This window comes from Misgurnus anguillicaudatus, chromosome 21, assembly GCF_027580225.2.
Source record: "Misgurnus anguillicaudatus chromosome 21, ASM2758022v2, whole genome shotgun sequence".
Taxonomy (NCBI): domain Eukaryota; kingdom Metazoa; phylum Chordata; class Actinopteri; order Cypriniformes; family Cobitidae; genus Misgurnus; species Misgurnus anguillicaudatus.
Window position 1 is genome coordinate 49,997,248 of NC_073357.2, and position 23,858 is coordinate 50,021,105.

Genomic DNA, 23,858 nt, shown 5'->3' on the forward strand with positions numbered 1-23,858 from the left:
TCCTTTTTTTTAAAACGTAATTTCCATTTTCCCCTCACTGTCATAACACCCCATCCCCTCTCATTACCGACATCCACTACATAGCATACGAGAGTATGTGTTTTGCTTTTTACCTCCAATCTGCACTAAATTATCTCCAGGGCTATGGAGCTACAAGCCTTTATGGTCAGTGAATCTGGAGGTTTGGTTGAGTTTAATGTTACATGGAGCCATCATGATCTCCAATCTGAAGTGAATTCAGATTGGCCATACGTAAGGCTTAATCACCCACTAAGTTGTATCGCAAACTTTGATGGATACGTTTTATATATACTTGTGATACATGAGATAAATGATACATATGCACAAAGACAAAGATGCTTTATGGGTATGGTAAAGTTAAATTGTTTTGTTTTAGTCCCTTCTTATTGAGATTGTTGAAATTGAGATTTCTAGTCTTGAAGAAAATAAAAACTGTGTATATAACTTTTTCTGCATGTTTTTTTTTTATATTGTGCTGAGGGTTTGAAGCCAATAAGATAAGTCATTTGAGGGTCTTATTACAAAGTAAAATAGACCAAAAAACAAATATTGTAATATAATGCTGATATAATATAACGTAATGTAATGTAATGTAATGTACAGGACTAAGTTATAGGAATGGTCAAGGAAAATCAGTAGTCAACAAATGTACTGTTTTTCTTTTTTGTTCTCTTTTCTCTTTTAAAAAAGAAATGATTTTCAATCATTTTTATCAGTCTTATCCTACTTTTTAAAACAATAACAGTCCATCATTCCATCTCTTTTAACTTCTTAAGAGTTAAAAAAAAAGATCCACCAGGAATATAAGTATGTATTAGAAGATGAAATGGATAAGAGATGTAAAAGAAGATGAAATAGATAAGAGATGTAAAAGAAATCACATTTATAAAAAGTTCAAGAAGTTTGCATGCATTCAGGGGTTGGAAACAATATGACAGATAATGTCTGATCATGGCATAGTTTGTGGCATGAAATAATATTTGTTTTATGTTGTTTTATGTTGGGGTTAATTGTTGTTGTAGGTTTTTGGCTGTCCCCGCAGATACAGAGAGCATTTAGTGGCATGTTAAATCTATGAGAAATGATAAGTATAATAAGTTAAAAGACTATGAGAGCTTGTGTGCATGACAGGTTTGTTAAATGCATGTGAGTGGTTTGTGTCAAGATTGTGGGAGTTAAGGTTGAACAACATGGAAAATGCGATACGAGATAACATGTTGTGTAATACGATGTGCTTCTTTATGACACATTAATCTTAGGTTTAATTAAGTAGATTAAAGCCAGAAAATACTGAAACATGTCTTGTTCTTTATAGGTAAAGTAAAGCAAATCTACATAAGGGATAGGGTCAATTTATATGAATATTTTTGTTTGCCAAAACTTATATAGCTCATTGTGACTGCATTTACAAAGAGGTTTAGCTGTCTTCCTATGAGAAAGTTTGAAAAGGTTTGTGGTTAATTTTTAATTACAATGTGATTTTGTATGCAACAAAGTTTTACTTAAACCAAGCTTTTTCAGACCTGTTAGATAGGAATATAAAGAGTAGAGAACAACAGTGATATGCTATTCAGTGATTAGTGATTAAAGCTCTCAGTCACAGACTTTAAAGGGGACATATCATGAAAATCGGACTTTTTCCATGTCTAAGTGTTATAATATGGTCCCCAGTGGTTTTATCAACCCAGAAAAGGTGAAAAAAGCAACCCAGTAACTTAGTTTTGGTAAACCATTCTCTGCAAGCATTTAAAAAAATAGGTCATTGAAATTTAGCTCCCCTTGTGTTGTCATAAGGGGATCTTATTATATAACACTGCCCCTTAATTTGCACTATCCAACCACGGCACTGCCATTTAGTGCAGAAATCAGCTCATTTGCATCAGGCTTGTGCACAATTCAGAATTTCAGAATTGGCCTCCATTCAATTCATGAATTTGAATTGAATTGACTCCGCCCAACAGGAAGTTGAATTGGAATTGGAATGACAGGAAGTGGAATTAAATTCATGGCAATTCAAAGAAATTCCACAGTCACACAACAGAAAGAATCTCACATACGTTCAGTGTTAGGAAAGTTACTTTGGAAAATTGTTTGGCAACCATTGATTGCAATACTTGATTAAAGTAAAGCATTCTGGGAAATTAAGTCATGTTCCGTAGTGTTCCACAAAATTTCAATTACAAAAAAAATCAAACTTAATTATTTGTTATGTGACTAGAGTTTTTAACATTAATTGCTGGGGAAAAACATTTCCTGTTAATGTAATCTGTAAAAGTAGTTTAAACTTATATAATTTCTAGAATATGCAATGCAATCATATCTGACATATACTGAAAGCTTCATTTTTAACACTTCACTTGCTGTATAATATGTATATGAATTTCTTTGAATTTCTATTGAATTGCAGTTCTGCTTCCTTTAATTCAAATTCGAATTGTAATTCTAGATCCTGTTTTTGACATCAATTCAAATTCAATTCAGATTCAAGAATTGAATTGGAATTTAGGAGTCATTCTCAATTCAATTCTGAACTGTGCACAAGCCTGATTTGCATTTAAAAGGACACACCCAAAACAGCAAATTTTTGCTTATACCTACAAAGTGTCTATTTAACTTGCTATAACAAATTATCTATATGGTATTTTGAGCTAGAAATTCACATACGTTCTCTGGGGACGCCAAAGATTTATTTTACATTTAAAAAAGTCTTGTGAAATGTCCCCTTTAATAGCAGCTTTGGCTCACCTGCGTAAACAGAATTAGACAATATTAGAGCCGGAGATCTTAGTATAATCAGGTAAACACTACTATCACCATAAACACCCGTTGCATGCTGGGAAGATGAACATGTGATCTTAAAAATGACACTAAAAGCACAAAAGCACAATTTTGTCAATGACGTGGCAAAGCCCTTCTCCAGATACAGCAGTCCATCTCTGCTTACTGACCCGATGGATTGTTTAGCTCCAGTGTGTCTAGTCTTTCAAGTGCCTTTACTCGACCTAACTGTTTTATATGTCTGGGTTCCTGTAATGATATTATCTACTTGATATTGAGTTAAACTACTCGAGCCTTGGATCTAAACTGGAGACGCTAAATGGGCCATGTTAAATGATGTCTGCTGTAATTAATGGTGTGTTCCTAGCCCAAATGGATGGATGTTAGTTCTAGTAGCTGCAATGAGAGAAGCCCAGGGGCTGAAACTGAGGCCGCTTTAACACGTGCTTCATTTTGTTGTTTTTCCAGAGAATTCGGGTGCCAGGATCTTTTAGAAATGTATGTTCCATATGGCCATTGTTTGCACGATCACAATGAAAGTGTAAATATATAATCACTTCTAGTATGCACATGCAAAATAGATTTGCCTATCTAATGTGTTTTAATGTGTTCCCAAATTTCCAGAAGCACCAGTGTTAATATTGTAGTTATAATGGCTGATATATGTGAGCAATAAATTTTATTTGGACTTTCATGAGAGACAGCTCACTGGGCTAATCTCCCATGATAACCTTTGAGCTCACAGAAATTAGACTTTCCTGTATGGAATAGGTTAAGGTTCAAGCTTCACTTGGAGCTGCAAAACCTTCGGAAAATGTATCAAGATGGAAATTTTGCTTTATTACTCCTTTTCTTTTACTTATTCCCTAAAGAATTAAGACGTGGATTAGGTGACCACATGAGGTGTAAAACGTAAACATGTAATTATAAACATCAAAGAGATCTTAAAAAGCATATAATGTATGTGCCATACGAAAGTGGATTGAAAATCAATCATTCTATTCATACAGTAATGAAGTATTAACACCTGGAGCAAAACCATACATGAGGAATTACAAATGCAGCCTGTTTAGTGTTGCCTTCAACCATCGGTGTATTGATTTGTTGTATATTATTGTTTGATTCCTAGAACGATGAATAAGGCTGTTCAAAAATACCTTTGGTCCTTGAGACAAGGCACATGAAAGAAAGTGTGTTTTTTATATGTGAGCTTTAATGTACATGCAGCAAAGATAAAATGGGTGATTACTGTGAATATAGAAAATATGAAACATGTGTTTAGGCATCTTTTTCATTTATAGTAGTGAGCGTTTTAAACTTTATATCTTTTTTTATATCGTTTATATCTTTTAAAAGCCTAGGATGAGACCACAATGTACTATGCATTTCTGTTTGGATTATACATTTTATACAAATTATTGCATATTATAGTACCACTTCACAATAAGAGGTTGTATTTGTTAACGCATTAGCTAACATGAACTAACAGTGGATGAACAATATTTCAACAGCATTTATTTTCATTTGTGTTATTTTCAGCGTTTATCAATATGTTTTTAAAATCAAAAGTTGTTACTGTTAAGTAACATCAGAGTTACTGTGTGCTAGTGCTGGGCGATAATTCGATACCTAACAATCTCTCTTTTTTAAAAAAAAAAAATATTGTTTGATAATGAACGTTTGATAATTTTTTTCATTATGCTGTGTGGGCATTTTACAGACTGCGCTTCTGGATGCCGCACGCTGTCTTGGTTTACAATCACAGTGTTACTCACTTAGTTAGACTTTGAGGAGTGGAGTAAGAAAAATGAGCGACAGTAGCTGGGTTTTTATCCAACCGTGAAGCAAATCTTTTAAAAATTTGCACACAAAAAAACAAACAAATGCGAATTAGGTGCGTTTCCATCAAGTTGTTTGAGCGAAGGATGGTGGTATTGGTAACCTAGTAACCAACAGTAAACAAAACAAGGCATGCTTGGAAAATGGAGACAGGACTGCATGTAGTCACGATGGGGCAAGTTATTCATTTATTAGCAGTGCAGCTAAATATTGTGCATAGAAGAAGGAATGCAGCATTTTTGATGCAGGCACTTAGCAGCAAGGGCATTAAGACAACATTGTGATATTGATTTTACTAGTAATATTTTAATTCATATTTTACCTCAATCACTTGTTTGGAAAGTATTTGTAATGCTTTAAATTAAAAATTTATTTAAAAACATAATTAACTGCTTGGTTAAAACTTTCATTCTTGAGCAAAAATCTGTTAAATTTGACAGGAATAAAGATGTGTCGTCTATCGTGATAATTATCAATATCGACTGATACGGGAAAAAATGTATGATAATTTTTTGGCCATACCACCCAGCCCTGTCGTGCCTAGCCCTGCCGTGCTTTGGTGCCTAAAAATAGGCACCGGAGCAATATTTTTGGTAACCATAGTATAAGCGGAATAAATGTCCTTTGAATTATTCGAAAATAATACACCTGCAGTGTAACGGCACTCTGCTGCATTATTTTCTTATAATTCAATGGCCCGTCATCAATTATTCCTTACCTAACAAACCTGCAAATGTCACGACTGGCCAATCAGAATCAAGCATTCAAACAAACCCTGTATTAACATTAGTTAATGCACCATTAGAAGAGTTTCGTTGCAAAACGAGTTTCATTTAATTTTTCAGAAATCTCGTTTTTTGGTTGTGCATTCCAATTAATATCAATTCAACTGCAGTTGGTTTGTTTTGATTTAAATCTTCATAACTTAAAAAACAAAATAATAACATGATAACATAATAATAAACATGTTTTGACAAAAATGTTAAAAAACGGATTTGTCTTGTTTTGCAATGAAACTCATATATAACAATATATAGTATTATAACCCATGGTTGCATAACAACAATCCAACATTGGGTAATTTTTAACCCAGCATGTGTTTTGTCCAATATTTACCCAACATGGGTCAAAATAACCTATTTTTACTGTGCGTTCACACCAGCCACGGTAGAGGCAACAAAATGTGCTATTCGCGCGTAATTGGACGCTTGAACATTTTAAGTTTACTCGCTTCATTTGCACGTTAAATTCTAGACATTCAAGCGGAAATTCGCATCATGGGAAGGGCTTCTGTGACTCCGCTTGCTCCCTGTAATCACGTCACTACTAGAGCAAGCTTCTGATTGGTTAACGCGCCGCGAATATCCGCCAAAGTTCAGATTTTTCAACTCGCGTGTTTGCTGCAGAAACGCTCAATCCGCTCGGAACGCGCCATTCGCGCCGCACCATAAACGGGTACCACGCCTATTTGCGTCTTTGCACTGACTTAACATGTAAATCACTCGTGCTTGCCTCCTCTTTCGCCTCTGGTGTGAATGCCACATTAGAGTGTTGTAAAGTGTTACCCATAATATTGACAGTGGGTATTGCAAATGTCTTTGTAATAATCACACCAGTGGAATCAGTGAAATGATTCAATTTAATGGCTCATTAATTCTTTTGAGATGATTCATTGATAGAATCAGCTGATAAAAGTGATTTGTTTGTGAATCAGACAACTTTGCTGTATGTTTTGTATGAGTGCAGCAAAATAAAGAGAAAACATTGCTTTCATTGTTATCTTTTCTCCCCATCACATTCAACTGAAACAAGATCATCATTCCATTCATATGATACTATACTGTAATGTTTTCTTTATCTGATTTTGTTTTTGCGCAGTTTCTGTGGGTGTGTTGTCTGTTTATTGGTGCTTTGGGTGTGCACTAAATGTACAACGTGTGTATATACAGTGTGTGTGTGTGCCCCTGTGATAACCTTATGTAGGTTAGCAAGTGGATGTGTGTTGTGTAATGTTTTTCACCCACACTCAGGCCTGCTGATAGGTGTGCAGTCAGAACAATCTCTTCGCTTCCCTCTCATGCACTCCCACTCTCTCATCTTATGTAGGATCTGGTCGTGACTCCCGCTGTGTTTGTTAGAATGAGTGTGTGGTCTTAACTTTGCCTTGACAATATGTATTACACAACCAGCGGTGTTCTGAGATGATGTGCATTTCACTACCGTCTGTCACACTTTGTCTGAGTAGCTTTCTCACGTAAAATGAGGCCTATTTCCGCTCTATTTTATGCTCTATTGCCTTACTTAAATGCTGTTTACCGGGTTGCACATTGGTTTTCCGTTTTGCTTTTCGGCCAGTCAGAACAACTCCAGATGAAACATTGATTTTTAAGGATATTACAGATGCACAAAGTGCACACTAATAAACCTAAACACCACAGCAGTCCATCACTACTTTGTTGTAGCCATTATCTCAGTCGTGATATATTGCTACTAAATTCCAGACATTTCCGGCTTTTCAAAGGATTTCTTTATGTATATAGATTGTTCTTTCTGCTCTGTAAACCTACTATTTTTATTAAAACTGGCTTTAGGCATTTAGATGCCAATAAAATATAGTTTTGTAAACGGGTTGAGATACAGTGAAAGCTTGATGACTTGTACTTAACAGTCAGTGCAAAAGTTGCACCGCTCAGGTGAACTTCATTGGTTGGCTGTTTCCATGCCGATAAGCGATGTTTCCATGGTGATGGTAAGCACTGGTTTGACTGCTATTGGCTAAGAGATCAAACGGGGTTAGCGAGGTAATGTATGTTGTGGCCTTGCAGTATAGTCGTTGAGGATGATATGAAAGATTTTAACCTTCATTGCAAAATGAGCTGATTTATTTGTAGCAAATAGTTTATCATAATTGATTAATGGTAATGACAAAGTCAATAATTTTTGATAGAGTAAACATGGAGATTAATATCCTGAAGTTTACATTCACAGTTTTGAACCAAGAATGAATACAATTGCATGTATCACTAGCAATATTTGCGTATTTCTAACACTGTGTCCTAACCAGGCACATCACGATAAGATTTCTGCAACAAGCAATGTGTCTCTTCACACAAGACGTGTCACAAAGTCAATAAAAAATGCAAACAATTTGAAGAATGAATAGGCAGAGATCTCCCTCTGTCCTACACATGCTTAATAAATAAATCAAAAATATATACAGATATTGAATTAGTAAATGAACAATTTAATTTTAATAAAAATACATTCTCAGTAACAGAAACACAGTTGTGAAATACAGTTATTTGTTCAGTGTTGCTTTAGGGCTGGATGATATGGCCAAAATTTCTATCACCGATATACTTTTACATTTCGGTGGATATGGTATAAATCCAGTAATGGTATGAATGTTAAAAAAATTGGATAAAATGCAAAAAATGCCCACAACAGATGTTTGTACCTACAAAAGTCTATGAAGTCTCCTCATATAAAACTATTATATATTTTTTTTAATAGCTGCATGCATACTTTTATCTTTTGCACGTTTCTCTTCTTTCCCTTTTTTTAACCTGGGAGCCTGATTTTTCTCATCCGTAGTTCATTTTGTGTTGCATTACATCTCCCGTTTTCCCTTCCTATATTTAGGTATGATGTCAAAGCCGAATATGCAGGATATTTATGCAATTTTATGCTATGAAATTGTGTAAACTTGCAAAAACGGTTTGCAGCTTTGCAGCTTTTCATTTATGTTTATGTCGCATGATTACGTCACTTCTTAACATTCCCATGACAACAGGACAACAAGTAAATGCAAAATTTTCAACTTTCTGCTAAGATATATGACTTTTTGCTACGAAAATGCAGGGATTATGAAATCATGCAAGCCCTGCATATTTTGGGAGCAGAAATCTGCAATTTATGCGGAGAAAGTGTGGTGTATTAAAAAATGCATCAATACGCGGACTTGCATTGAATCATGCATAATTGCGTTTTTTCTAGAGGGAGAGATCAGCGCTCTTGTATGTTACGTTAAACTTATTGGGAGTAATGTCTTGTCACATCGTATGGACGATTAACACTTGGAAAGAGGAATGTAAACAATCATTTTTTCTGGAGCGATCTCTCTCCTCAGAACGCGAAAACACTGTGGAACTGCAGGTGAGCACCGCAGCTTTTAAATGTGGAGATTGATCATTTATTTTATCGTGATGTGACTATTAAAACACGTTATGAGATATCACCACTGATATATTTATAAGCAGCATGCAAAAAACATCTCTCTGACACTTATAAAGAAAACTGTTTTATATAGTACTGACAAGAACAAAGTCTAAAGCGAGTGCTCGTATATAAACTATAGTAACATTATATAAGTATAGTTTTATTAGCTTTTACCTCGCGCCAAAACAATAACAACACAAAAAACATTAAATATGAACAAGAAACTAAGTAATAGTTTGATCATGACACCAAATACTGCTTATTTGATCTCATTTTTGACCATCAAAAACAGACAGGGCCAACATCAGAGGCAGGGAATCCCTGTCAGAGATGTAGCCCAGAGAGGGCGGTGGTCAGCGGGGCGAGTGAACACTGACGTCCGTTCATGGCTTTGGTTCTCTCGCGTACTGAATCTTTCTAAGCAAACGTTCAAACAGGCGCTATCTTTACTAATCGACTGAAGATTTAAATATAATACATATATATTCTCGTCTGAACGAATGTTGAAACTACACTTTGTGTCCAAGAAACGGTAATATAAAGAAACGGATATTCCGTCCATTGAGTTATTATGAGATTCAAATCAGCCGAATTCTGGCCGCCCTCAAATCCGTGGCGGAAGAAAGTAGTTCCCAAACAAAGAGACTTTTAAAATAACTCCGTTGTTGTTTTCTAGTTTTCTTTTTTCAAACGTGTGCCGTCGAACTGTTGTATAAAAGCAATATCGCTCTGATGGGAGTTGTCTTCTGTGAAGTTGCAGAAATAAAAAACATTTCTAATAAAACATTCACTGTCACTTGTCTTGTATCGCTGTCACGGCTGGTTTGGATATAAACTCCCATTAACATGGAAAAGATACAGATGTTTTTCAGACATTTATGTAGATTTTACTGATTTAAGCCTCTTTAAGAGGTTTGAGTTAAAGGGCAGGTTTACGGCTGTCATGTCTCGGATTCACTCCAGTGAGGGATGTCTCTCGGGTCTCATAAGTTTGCCTAATTGCTTCCTGCCGCAGTCTCTTCAACAGATGCTAATTGGACAATTCCAGAAGACATTTGACTATTCAACTGTCCTGGTCACAGGGGACACGCTGCTCATATACAGACCGAGCCATGCATGTGTGTCCTGTAGATAAATACCTGGCAGAATAAAAATTTTAAATTTTCGGCAAGAAACCAATTTGTATCGGAATGACACCATATGTCATCGTGAGCGGATGGCTAAGGTCTTGTGCACTTTCTTGCATTTTCTCTCCACCTAAAATCATTTTTCTTTTCTTTCAGTATTTTTTGTGTAGCCAAAAAACAACAGGATTTTTGCATTCAGTTTTTACTTTTTGGAGGAGTCAATTTGTTTACATCAAAACAAAGGTGTTTTGGTTCTGGACATTGATTGAATAGTCTTAATTCCAGCTGTCGTGTGTTTCACAATGAAGTCTAGATGAAAAGTAATCTAATATGGGCCTTAAAATGTTTGCCATCAGAGTAGTTGCGGTTGACCTGAATACCAGGAAAAGGAAACAACAGGACTTGTATCTGGCCTTCGGTTACTCCTGCAGTTAAAGTGAGCTAGCACAAGTATCTTTCAAGGGTTGTACGCTGCAATTATTGGAAACAATGATTTTGAGGTCACAGAAACAATGTTTGTTTTAGAAAACCATTATATGTGGTTATCCTGATTTTAAACTCAACTTCACCTGACTTTAATGTAGATCTCAAAATCAAAGCTGTAAATCATTTCGCTGTGTATCCAACAAAGTGTGCCAATTAAATGTCAGTGGTGGTTCCACTTGCTTTAGCAATCATTTTGAAATTCCACTGTATTCCTCATGTAGTGGAAAGAAATACTGACTGAGAGAAACTGTTAATGTAACTAACCAGCTGACTCATGATTGGCTCGTGTCACTTTTGGATAACAGATGGACTTTTCTCAAGCTAGATCAAAAAAATATTCCATTAAAGACATTAGTTTAACACTTGATACTCCAACATCTGGAAACTGTGGCTCAGAGGTAGAGTTTGTATAGTGAAATATATCAGATACAATATATCATCTTTGTGCATTGCAATTTCATCATAACAAAAAACTTTTTGATCATTTGATGGATTGCCATAGCATACAGTGCTTTAAATGCAAGATCCATTGGATCTTAAATTAGTCATGAATTTGCATAAACAATGGTATTTTGACTGACTTTCGCTGCAGAACCCTTTTTTTTTTTGCATAAAATCCACTTCTTTGGACAATACACACTCAAAAAAATTGTTTGTTCATTCAACATAATTGAATTAAGGAAAACGTTTCCACTAAATTAATTTTGGCTTGTACAACAAGAATACAAATAGTTAATTTAAACAAATAATCTTTTGTTGAACCAACTTAATAAATATATTTTCATTGGTCATAAAAATATCTTGTTCAATAAACTTAATTCAGTTAAGGAAAACTTTTCCACGTAATTAATTCTGGTCTGTTCAACAAAGACAAAACAAGTTCAATCAAGCAAAAAAGTCTAGTTAAACCAATTGTCAGTTTCTATATAATACTAATTAGCATAAGCACACATTAGCATGCTAATGACACATTGGATGAACATGTGAGAAGAGATTGATCTTCAAACAGGCATTAACACAGTTAAAGAAGTATGTACGTCACATCCACAACTTAACCACAAGCGCCACTCTTCTGCACGATGGTAACCAAACAATTTGTAAAAATATAACACAAACTCTTCTAAATCAATAAGATAAACCAACATTAAACACTATAAAGTCTTTCTCTTTACCTAAAAATGCATAAAATAACACTTAATTTAAAAAATTACTCTCCAAAGGGAGTTGCATGCAAAGCATGCTGGGAAATACAGATTCACGGCCCAGTAAGTAATAGCAACAAAAATCATTAATGTGGTCCCAATATAAAATGATTAAGTTCATGTAATTTTTTTTAAAGTTAAGCAGATTGAACATTATAAAAATAGGTTGAGACCAAAAAAATAAAACATTTTGTTGTATTAACTTGTTTCATTTAAGTTAATTAGACAAGGTGCAAAAAAATGTTTTTTTTGAGTGCATAGTTAAAAGTTGTAAAATCACTAAACATGCAACTAGAAGCATTACAAATTATGTAAGTCAGAATGTAAAAATGAAATAACTGAACCCTACATTAGGGGGCGCTGTGATCCATGTGACTGCCACATTCGGGTTGTATTGTGGTCCAAGTACTCACAAGAGATAAAAGTTTGAATTTGAACCACGTTGGCATCAGTCATCCAATTCATCTTCCGTGCACTTAGAGGACTTTGCTGAACAAATTTGCATGCCGTTAAGCAGATTCTGCCAACAAACCAATATTGCCGAATGGCTAAAGGGACAATAAGTAGGATTTTCTTCCATCTAGTGGTGAAGTTGTATTTTGCATTAAAACGAATAGTGCTCTCTAGCGCTTCGCTTTCCAAATGCGTGTTCCAATACGGTAGCCATTATGTACTCGCTGATTTCCTTGTCCATTTCAGCTGGTTCACGTGTTCTGAACAAAAAACACGTTTTGGAAACGCGTTGCGTTAGGCTAGTGCTTTTTGTCCCTCAATGCTAATATAGTTTTTCAATATGGCGTAACGACATGGAAGCCTTCTAGGACTTACCGTTCAATGCAAATAAGGAGAAGAAATACTACAAAGAAAAGTCAGATCATTGTCAGAGGTCCTTTGACACTAGGGCTGTCACGATTATGAAATTTGGCTGACGGTTAATTTTCTAACGAATTGTGTCGATTATGCCAATTAATTGGCTGTTTTAGGACTTTGGCGATTATGACGATTAATCTGTTTTATTGCTTTGACATTTAATTCTCATAATTTTTTGTTTGTTCATGAAATAATTTTCACACAAATTTATCTTTCAAAAACTGAAAATTCTCCATAAGAAATAAACACAATAAAATGTCTTCAAAATAATCTGACTATACAAGAACAGGCCTTAAATAGCAGCCAATCCTACTAAGGTCATATTAGTACTGGACCACGTGTCTGTAGTGGCTGCAAAAAAAATTAATTCCTTACAGATCCTTAAGAATAGCATCCTTCACTATGCTGTAATTTTCCACTTTATTGAATTGCTTTGCAATGTATCGCATTACACTGTCAGTTATGGAGCGGCATCTGATACTGTCTCATTTATACAGGCGCTGCAGCTCCCCCTTGTGTTTTTTAAAGAGATGTTCAATCATTGCGGTGATCTAAAATCATCGCAATGAGGACAAACAATCGCGATGAGACGATTATTTAATCTTTGTGACAGCCTTAATTGACACCAATGAGGACATATTTATGAATAAAGGCATTGATTGAAACTACATATTGTACCTTTAAGGTCGGGATTAAGCAGATTTGATATGGACATATATGTGCCGAGAGCCTCCAGTTAATATCATTATCTAATGTTGGCGTTTAGTGGCTTTTGCATCTGTGCTCTATTATTTATTTTCCACATAACAACAGTTCATATTTACTTGTTGTCAGAAAAGCATCTGTGCCGAATGTGCATGTCTGCGTGTGGGCCTGCAGGCTATTAGGATGCAAGGCAGATGTGATCCATTGTAAACATCAACAAACAAATCATTTCTAGTTTTCTATTGACAAAGTAATACTACAGGAGTCATATTTAAAATCATGTTTGCTTTCCATTTTCATGTACTGTATAGTATATTTAGAGATGACACAACGATTGATTTACAAAAATATCACCAGTGTATAGCATGCGTTGTTAAGATCTGATCTGTATATCTGCAAATAAAAAAAAAATTATTTGCCTGTTACAATACAGCAAAATGAATTCCTGCCATTTTGGAGGCAGTTTATTTAAAAAAAAAATGTGTCTGTTTTTGTTAAAAACAAAAAATTACGATTTGTGAATATGTTCAGTTATAGTAGATGCATTTTAGTTAAATCTCCATTCGTTGTTCCTATCAAGACCCTTCATCTATATTAAGTCATCTCCGACCACAGTTCTATTGGTTTAGTATGATTCATTTGACTGTTGTAGTATTCAAATATGTATTAAATGCATATTATGGAAGATTGCAAATGTTTTTCAAGCATTATTTCTTTTTATTTTTTAAGTTAAAAGAGTCTAAGCACAGAGACATATACGGGTGATTCTCACGAGAACTTGGTTTTAAAAATGTCAAGGATGAAAAAGTAAAAATTGCTTAAATTTACTTTTTTTCCCACCAGACATTGAAAAACAACGTCTGGAGTATATGGAAACATTAATTTAAAAACTTTTACTTATCCTTTATCACTTTTTGTAACATAATTTAAAAAATTTGTCCTAAAAAATCTCATTAACGCAACAGTCAGAAAACATCAACACTGACATATTTTCAAAATGACATGACAAACCTAAAAGAACATAATTTGGAGATTCTGCACATGCATTTAAAATCAAAGTATTATGCTTCTATTAATTAAATTAACATTTGATAAGCATCTGTTGCGGTAATGATAATCAAAATGTCGTGTAAGTATTCTGACAAGACAATATTTCAAATCAACTGTAAAAAAAATGATCTTACCTGGTAGCCATCTTGAAGTAACTGGTCCATGTGCTTGGTCACTCAAAATCAAACTTTATTAAAATTCTGTATGTGTGCTTAAACTGTTCTCAAAAAGTGTTGCGGAGGATGAGAACATCAAGCATGGACACATCATTTTCCAAATTTTTCTTCATTATTATTATACATGAATATTCAGTAAATATTTTTTCTGTCATCTAAAGTAGTCTAGCAAAACATCCATGTATTTTTTTTTTCTTAATATTTTTGTGTTCATTTGATTAAATTACAACATAACGCATGTTCAAACACAGCCGGACACATTGCGGTAATGAGAATTTCAGCAGAAAATGAGATAAAATTTACAATTATAAATTCTTATGTTGAAATTACACATTGTGCAAGGTAGAACACAGTATTGTGTTAATTCTGATGCTTTTTAATGTTACTATATTACACATTTTAAAGCTAAAATCATTAGTGCCGTGGTGTTTCAATGGTTTCGTGAGAATCACCCATACAAAGAAACATTGTTGGATGAGAGAGCTGTATTGTATTTGTTAAGGGGGGGTACCAGTAGTCAAAGTGTGAATCCCAAGGTGGATTTGAACTTTTTTTGTATATACATAGCTCACACCAGCAAGTCTCCCCCACCTGCTCTGTTAAGGTGTCAATAACATATATTACCAGGGGCCAGCACATGTGTTTTTACACAAAGCTGTTTTTCAGCCCACGCAGTACAGATTTATTTATTATTCATAAAACAAGAGGCCAGGTGACACATTTGAAAAGCCGACAGCACTGTTGGTCAGAAACACGATGGATTTCTGCTGCTGTGCCTTTTCAAGCCCTTACACAGCACACATGCAGGTGTTTTTTCCTTTTTTCCTTGAGCACTTCAAAAAAAGTCCATAAGTGGTACACATATATAATACACGTATAAAACTCTGAACAAATGCAAGAAATTATTTTATTAACTATCATGATTAAAAAAAAACTTCCCTTCAAAATTGTTAAAGGATTTTATGTTGTGTCTTTTTCTAGTTTGTGGAGACATCCATGGCCAGTTCTTTGACTTGATGAAGCTTTTTGAAGTAGGAGGGTCTCCAGCCAGCACACGGTACCTTTTCCTGGGTGATTATGTGGACAGAGGTTATTTCAGTATAGAAGTAAGTAACATTGTGCAATACACTTTTTTTAGGCTACGATACATAAATGCCTTTTTGCTATCATTACATCAATAGTATTCATTAAACAAACTAATCCTTTTTCCCCACAGTGTGTGCTGTACCTATGGGCCTTAAAAATCCTTTACCCCAAAACACTGTTTTTGCTGCGCGGGAACCACGAATGTAGACATTTAACAGAGTATTTCACTTTTAAACAGGAATGTAAGTATGACCGCCACCCACATCAACCGATTACCGTCACACATAAAACTGCGCCTGTTGCATTGAGCTAAAAGTAAACTGTCATGCATGGGAAAATAAACACGGCCTGTTCTGGTCACACATCATTTTTCATACAACGACTCTCATTTTCTGACGTTTCTAGTTAGAAGCAAAGCCACTTCCTGGCTGAGTATTTGAAGTCAGAAATTTTATTGGCTTACCGTAATGTTTACATACGTCAGACGTGTTGCTTTTGGATAGGGGCAAAAAAAGCCTCCACCCCATTTTAAGGCGCTTTTGGAAGTGTTTGGATGGCCTTTTAAAGACTTTCCGTCTCTGGCTAGTACACAGCGTTTGAGTTAGAGTGTTTGTTGATGTTTGCTTTGACCGGTGGCCATTTTCTTTTTCTTTTTTTAAATTGGTTCTCCTCTTCCAACCCTGACAGGTAGAATTAAGTATTCAGAGCGGGTGTATGATGCGTGTATGGATGCCTTTGACTGCCTTCCTCTGGCAGCCCTCATGAACCAACAGTTCCTGTGTGTGCATGGAGGATTGTCCCCAGAAATCACAAACCTTGATGACATCAGAAAAGTATGTGTTTTACAAAGCAGCATCCTTTTTTGTTTAATGTGGCAGTTTTTGTTTCATTCTGTTAAAGGCGAGATGCGTGATTTTTGAGAAACACTTTGGAGTCGGGCCGACTACCAAAACACACTTATGGCGCTTTTCCATTGCATAGTACCCAACGGTTTAGTTTAGTTTGGGTCGGGTCAGCTCACCTCACTTTGGCGTGGTTAGCTTTTCCATTGAGTTTAGTATCACTTCGCAGTGGGAGGAATTATAGGCGTGTCGTTATATTTGCGCTGCATACGGTTGTGACATCATACAAGAGAGAGCGTCCTTGTTCATTCCCATACATTTATTTATTTATCAGTCCGCCACAAAATTAAACTTGGCCACCACAAATAGATGTTTACTTTGCACATCGCGTTTATAACTACCTATGTCTCACATGACAGTTTCTGTTCAAACACCCGTGGCGTCAGTCGACGGCTCCGCTGAGCCTCAATGAAGTTGCATTAAAGCATAAATAATACTGACGTGCACGTCGCGAATGTGCCGCCACAAAATTAAAATTGGCCACCACAAATAGAAGTTTACTTTGCACATCGCGTTTATAACTACCTATGTCTCACATGACAGTTTCTGTTCAAACACCCGTGGCGTCTGTCGACGGCGCTCCGCTGAGCCTCAATGAAGTTGCATTAGAGCATAAATAATACTGACGTGCACGTCGCGAATGTGCCGCCACAAAATTAAAATTGGCCACCACAAATAGAAGTTTACTTTGCACATCGCGTTTATAACTACCTATGTCTCACATGACAGTTTCTGTTCAAACACCCGTGGCGTCTGTCGACGGCGCTCCGCTGAGCCTCAATGAAGTTGCATTAAAGCATAAATAATACTGACGTGCACGTCGCGAATGTGCCGCCACAAAATTAAAATTGGCCACCACAAATAGAAGTTTACTTTGCACATCGCGTTTATAACTACCTCTGTCTCACATAACAGTTTCTGTTCAAACACCCGTGGCGTCTGTCGACGGCGCTCCGCTGAGCCTCAATGAAGTTGCATTAAAGCATAAATAATACTGACGTGCACGTCGCGAATGTGCCGCCACAAAATTAAAATTGGCCACCACAAATAGAAGTTTACTTTGCACATCGCGTTTATAACTACCTCTGTCTCACATAACAGTTTCTGTTCAAACACCCGTGGCGTCTGTCGACGGCGCTCCGCTGAGCCTCAATGAAGTTGCATTAAAGCATAAATAATACTGACGTGCACGTCGCGAATGTGCCGCCACAAAATTAAAATTGGCCACCACAAATAGAAGTTTACTTTGCACATCGCGTTTATAACTACCTCTGTCTCACATAACAGTTTCTGTTCAAACACCCGTGGCGTCTGTCGACGGCGCTCCGCTGAGCCTCAATGAAGTTGCATTAAAGCATAAATAATACTGACGTGCACGTCGCGAATGTGCCGCCACAAAATTAAAATTGGCCACCACAAATAGAAGTTTACTTTGCACATCGCGTTTATAACTACCTCTGTCTCACATAACAGTTTCTGTTCAAACACCCGTGGCGTCTGTCGACGGCGCTCCGCTGAGCCTCAATGAAGTTGCATTAAAGCATAAATAATACTGACGTGCACGTCGCGAATGTGCCGCCACCAACTGCAAGTCTGGAAAAAACTTTTATGTGTTCCTGATTCACAACCTGTGGATGTTTTTAATCGCTAAAAGGGTGTTTGGAAACTTAAAACAGAGCACAGATGACAACATGTTTGCTCGAGACAGCGCAAGCTAGCAGCAAGCCTTAAGCTAAAGCTAATATTTTACATAATAGGATGACGGCGCCGATGACGATTCTCTCAGACCAATCAGTGAACTACAGTGTTTCCGCGTCACGTTTGGTATCAGCTCGGGTCGCTTGGAACCCCAACCGAGGTGGTACGAAAAAAAGTATCGGGTACTACGAAGTGATCCCAATGGAAAAGCTCGCAAAAGTGGGCTGACCCGACCCAAACTAAACCAAACCGTGGAGTACTATGCAATGGAAAAGCGCCATTATAGCCAATCGGCAGTAAGGGGCGTGTCTACTAACCGACATCGTTGCCTGGGTTGCGTATGTGTGGGGCGGGTCTTTCAAAAGAAGGTCCAGATTCTATTGGGGTAGGGGTGTGTTTGTTTAGGTGATTTCAGAGATCATGCACCCCGCCTTTAACACCTGTTTTTGTTTGTATATGATATGAAACAGATTATTGTTTTTGTTTAATTATAAAAAGAACTGTTTGTGAATGAAAAGCAGTGTAGTCACTGTTATTGCAAAAGATGGCCATAACACTTGGTCAGTCTCAGACCAAATGAATCAGCGTTCTTATTTAAACTGCTAATCAAGTCCATTCCTTAACCAAAGTGTTTCCCAAACCAGAGTCTTCTAGTCAGAATAAAGAAAGAAATGAAAACTAAAATTATTGTAGAAAACCTTGGCTGTCTCCTAAGCCTGGTGAGCTGTCTTGTTGTCTACTGCCTACTAAAGCAGCATCTAAACTAAAATAGATCTATGTCAGTAGGAATGGGAACAGTTTTCATACACAAGCAACTAATAGCCACAAATGGCTAGGCAACACTGTGATGAGCATAAAAATGCATACTGGCTAAGGTTGTCAATTTATGAAAGCATAACAGTTTTTTTACCAATACTTTTTAACTATGAATGAATTTTAAGTATGACTATAATTTACGTTTTTCTTACTTCGTCTGCCAACAATTTTTGCACTGAAATCAATGCAAGTCATAATTGATTGCCTTCTCAACAAAGGATGCCTTTACATTTGGCCAAAAGTATGCAAGCTAGAAAGCTTAGAGTACTTTATACAACAGACTTTATGTTGGGAGCATGTCCAGAAATGCTGCCTACATAGGAAGCTCGCTAGGTTTTCAAGCCACTGAATCAATGAATCAATTAATTTCCAAATTCTTTTGTGTCCTTTGGAGAAGTCTTGAAAATTAACTCGTAAACATAAGATAAATAGTAAAAAAAGAATTACTTCTGCATTCAGGCAGATGTTTTAATTGAATAGCTCTATTTCCAACAACCACTATTTTGGGTTTCTCTCATTTAAACATGGCTGGCATAGCGTCTGTGCAAGCAACATAACTTTCGTTTTAATAAAGCTTAGCTGTTATCAGGACTGAAATCAAAGGCACTGAAGATTAGGGGGAAGTCCTTAACCAATTCAGTTTTTATCATCTACGCAAAGCAATTATAGTTCATTGTGGTTTTAATTTAGAGGACAAATGCAATAGTGCATATACTTTATATACATTCCATTAAATGTCTTTTTAAGACTTTTAATTAGATGCTCAAGTTATTATCAAAACAGACATGTAAAAAACATCAACTGTGAAGTTTCAGTCCTTAATAGCTACGACAGTGCAGATGTCTTTAGGGCAGTGTTTCCCAAACTTTTTTCTTCTTCGGCACAATTTTGATAAGTAAAAAAATCCTACGGCACAAACACCACTTTCGTGCTTAAATGACTTGTTTAACTGAAATTTTATACTTTAAACTACGGGTCCGTTGAATGCTTGAATCTGATTGGCTGTTGAACGTTCTGGGGTTATTTTATTTTATATTATTTTTTGTGAAATGCACAGCGAACGTAGTCCCAGGCAGCTCTCTTGACCATATTACTTCGCATAGTTAACTGTAATAATGGACTTACAAAAACAACATGACAGACGGCAATAACAGCGCTGTTTAGAGACGCACAGAGGTAGCCTCATTCACACAACCTTTCTCTCTTTTTCTTCCTTTCTCTCTTTGTGTCAATAGTCCCTTTCACACATACAGTCTTTACTGGTAATTTACTGGTAAATTGCAGTTAACATGTCATGTGTGAACAGAACCTTTCCGGTAAATCAGTGCTCCCAATTTACCAGTAAGACAGGTTGTAAGATTAACGGTAATTTGCCGGTAAGCGCTGTGTGTGAACGAAAAATATAGCATTACCGGCATTTAGATGACGTCAGACCGCGCTGACAGATCGGGCGGGCCAATCAGAAAGTTTTTTATACAGGTGACGCGGTTTCCCCCAGACTGTTTACGGACGTTTCCACACACATGTTGCTTAAAAGTCGAGCACACCTGAAGTTAACATCCACATTTCTTCGCCAAAGTTGTTTAAAACAGCTTACCATCTAATTGCCAAATTGCCGACGTCCTTAGCACACCATCTGTGAAGCCTAATGTGCAAACGCGCAGGTTCCGTTTGACGCCGCCTAACGCAATGTTGTTTGGTCACGAGCAACTTCGCGACCGTTTGCCACTGGCCACAGATGTGAAAACAACAAAATACGGACCGTGGATATTAAGTCATAACCCGCCGTTTACAAATACGACACGGACGGAGCTCGCCGGCCGCGCGCCACAGGTAACTTCCGCTTTTCTCTCCGAAATTGATACTGATGTGTGAATGTCTTACTGGTAAAAAGACGGAATGTCACTGCATGTGTGAACAGCACATTTTTGTATTTACTGGTAAATTCATTCTGGTAAATTCATGGTAATTTAACAGAATTACTGTGTGAAAGAGGCTTATGTCGCTCTCTTTCTAATAACTTCATTAATAACTGCATTACAATGCTATCAATGGCTCAAGCTTACATTGCCAGCTTTAAAATGATATTTTGGAACAAGCAAAAGAGCCGTTGGATGAGACGTGAAAGAAATATTCCTACTCACAATAGCGTACAAATTTAAGTACAAAAACCGGATTAATCCCTTTAAATATATCATGTGATCAATGTCTTGAGGTGTGGGAACCATAGTATAAGTGAAATAATTGACTCCAGGCCATTGAATTATTGAAAAATAATGCACCATAATTCAACGGCCCATCGTCAATTACTCCTTGCGTATTAAACATAGTTTTCACATTTAATGTGAAACTTGATCTTGTTTTGTTGAACACAAATGATATCCTGGCTGGAATTGATGACAGTGACACACGCAGCTGTGGCCACGGCACAGTGGTTGGGAAACACTGCTTTAGGCAATATCTTAAAATGCTTTAAAGGTTTAGTTTACCCCAAAATGATAATTTTATCATAAATCACTTACCCCTGTGTCCTTCTAAATGATTGTTTATCTTCAGAACACATTTTTAGATATTTTTGATGAAACCAGTCCCAAGTCTTTTCCCAAAAAAGAATGAAAGGCATCGCCAAAAAGGTCCATGTTACATCTAGGGCTTTGCTGATTAATCGTGCAAATGCGCGTTTTCTCAATTAATCAATTTGAATGAATTACGGTGAAATGCCGCCACATCCAAAAGCCAGAGGGCGCTTTCGTGCAGAAACGCCATTTGTGCCACAGAAGAAGTAGCATACCAAACACTATTCCAGGAAATGTCTAAAGGAATATTTATATCGCTGTTTTTCAGATTGTTTCAGGTATTTTCATTATAATAAAAATATTTTGAATTATTGTGTTTGGCGAGTGTAGCTTTTTTAAATGCACGTTATAAACGACTCAAACTCATAGTGATTTTAGATTGATAAGGACTTCCTACTGATCACAGAGCCGTAGTACACGCACAAGCTGTGCATGAAACACAGAATCGGAGCCTGGCGATACACTATCGATTTCAAGCAGGTCTTTTTAATGGGGAACAGCCAATTATGTATCGGCACAGCCCTAGTTTCATCAGTAGTTCAATAATAATATTATGAAGCGACAAGAACACTTTTGTGCGCAAAGAAAACAAAATGAAAGATGTTTTTTCAACAATTTGTTCTCCTCCATGGTCCTTCAGTGTCTGTTCAAGAGCAGAATACAGCACATGCTTCTTTTTTTCCAGCTTTTTCATTAAAGCCTTTATGCAAACATTTGTAAACAATACTTAAACAGCCTGTATAAATTCACAAATTACTTGCCAGCATATTCTGTGTCTGGTTTAGGACGACACATGGGTAAGTGACTTACGATAAAAATTTAATTTTTTCAGTGGACTAACCCTTTAGGTATTTATTTTTTATAGTGTTTCGTAAGGGGTATAGACTAATGTCTCTACAACAAGGCTATCTGTTAACAATGTAATTTTATCTTTGTATTTATCTAACCCTGTAGTGCAGTAGTATATAGTATATTTTCCCTTTCCAGTTAGACAGATTCAAAGAGCCCCCTGCATATGGACCAATGTGTGACTTGCTGTGGTCGGACCCACTTGAGGACTTTGGCAATGAGAAGACCCAGGAACACTTCACACACAACACAGTGAGAGGCTGCTCCTATTTCTACAGGTACCAAACACCTATCAAGCCCTTAACTTTAACAGAAAAACAGCAAACACTTTAGATAATGACAGGCAATGCTGATAGTCATTAGCAGGCTCGGTTTACAAAAATACACACCTGTAATTTTTACTGTACACATTATGTAACCCTGAAGAGGACAGTTGCAAAAGCTAGAAATGTTGAAAATGAGCATAATGAATTAAAACGGCAAAAATAATTTTCCAGTACATAAAAATTGAAGACACTATACCATACACCTACATTAACCACAGCCACTATGGCTTGCTGCTATAGATTTAAATGCTAGATTAAAATGATTATATATATATATATATATATATATATATATATATATATATATATATATATATATATATATATATATATATATATATATATATATATATATATATATATATATATATTTGGGCACTCACATCAACTATATTTTGCCTTTGTTTTGTTCCTCATCTACATCTTGTAAATGCCTCTATATCACAGAATAGAAATTGCCCAGACGAGTGCATGAATATACAGAGTAATACCCATTATCCAATAGAACTGCATTGTTTGATTTGCAAGTGCCTGTTACATAAAGATGATTTATGTTGTGCATTGGCTTCGCTTCAATAAAGAGGAAATGTCATCCGCATGCCTGATATAGAATGGCAGCAGAATGAAATTGGCTTTTTGAATTTAGTTATCAAGCAACTTCACCCACAGCAGGGCTGATGCAAATATCTCTGTTGGGGTACAAGGAATTACTAGCTCTGTACCAAAACCTAGTGAATTGCCTATGAAGGCAGCATTTTAAGGCATTGCACATGCACAGCCAGCATGAAACCTGTTTCAAAAGGTAGGCAATGTAATTATGCTGCTCGAGGAGTTAAACGCTGTGCAAAAATCATTACTCCGCGATGAAACACCAACATGCACACGCATACATGTCAAATTTAAACAATTCATACGATTTGGCTAGAATCTGTGCAGTATCACATTTTCCTTTGTAGATAAAGCAATCCCAGAATGCACTGCATTAAGTCTGTTTGTGTATCATATGGAATTGCTACTTGTGTAGATTTTTTTTAATACATAAATATCTCGCTAATGAGGTTTCATCTCTGTAATAATTTTGCCTTAGAAGGCAGTAGGTTGTGAAAGAAAGTCATTTTAAAAGATATGTTTCT

The 23,858-nt window shown here is 36.3% G+C and overlaps 1 protein-coding gene across 5 annotated transcripts in view; it reads left to right on the top strand.

The window, feature by feature from the left end:
* Positions 1-23,858, top strand: part of LOC129449278 (protein phosphatase 3 catalytic subunit alpha) — a 113,399-nt gene that overhangs the window by 57,922 nt on the left and 31,619 nt on the right. For all 5 annotated transcript variants that reach the window (XM_055212071.2, XM_055212065.2, XM_055212069.2 and 2 more), the window contains exons 3-6: positions 15,454-15,578; positions 15,689-15,800; positions 16,246-16,391; positions 22,538-22,677. In XM_055212071.2, coding sequence (XP_055068046.1) covers positions 15,454-15,578; positions 15,689-15,800; positions 16,246-16,391; positions 22,538-22,677 — 523 coding nt within the window. The remainder of the gene's footprint in view (positions 1-15,453; positions 15,579-15,688; positions 15,801-16,245; positions 16,392-22,537; positions 22,678-23,858) is intronic.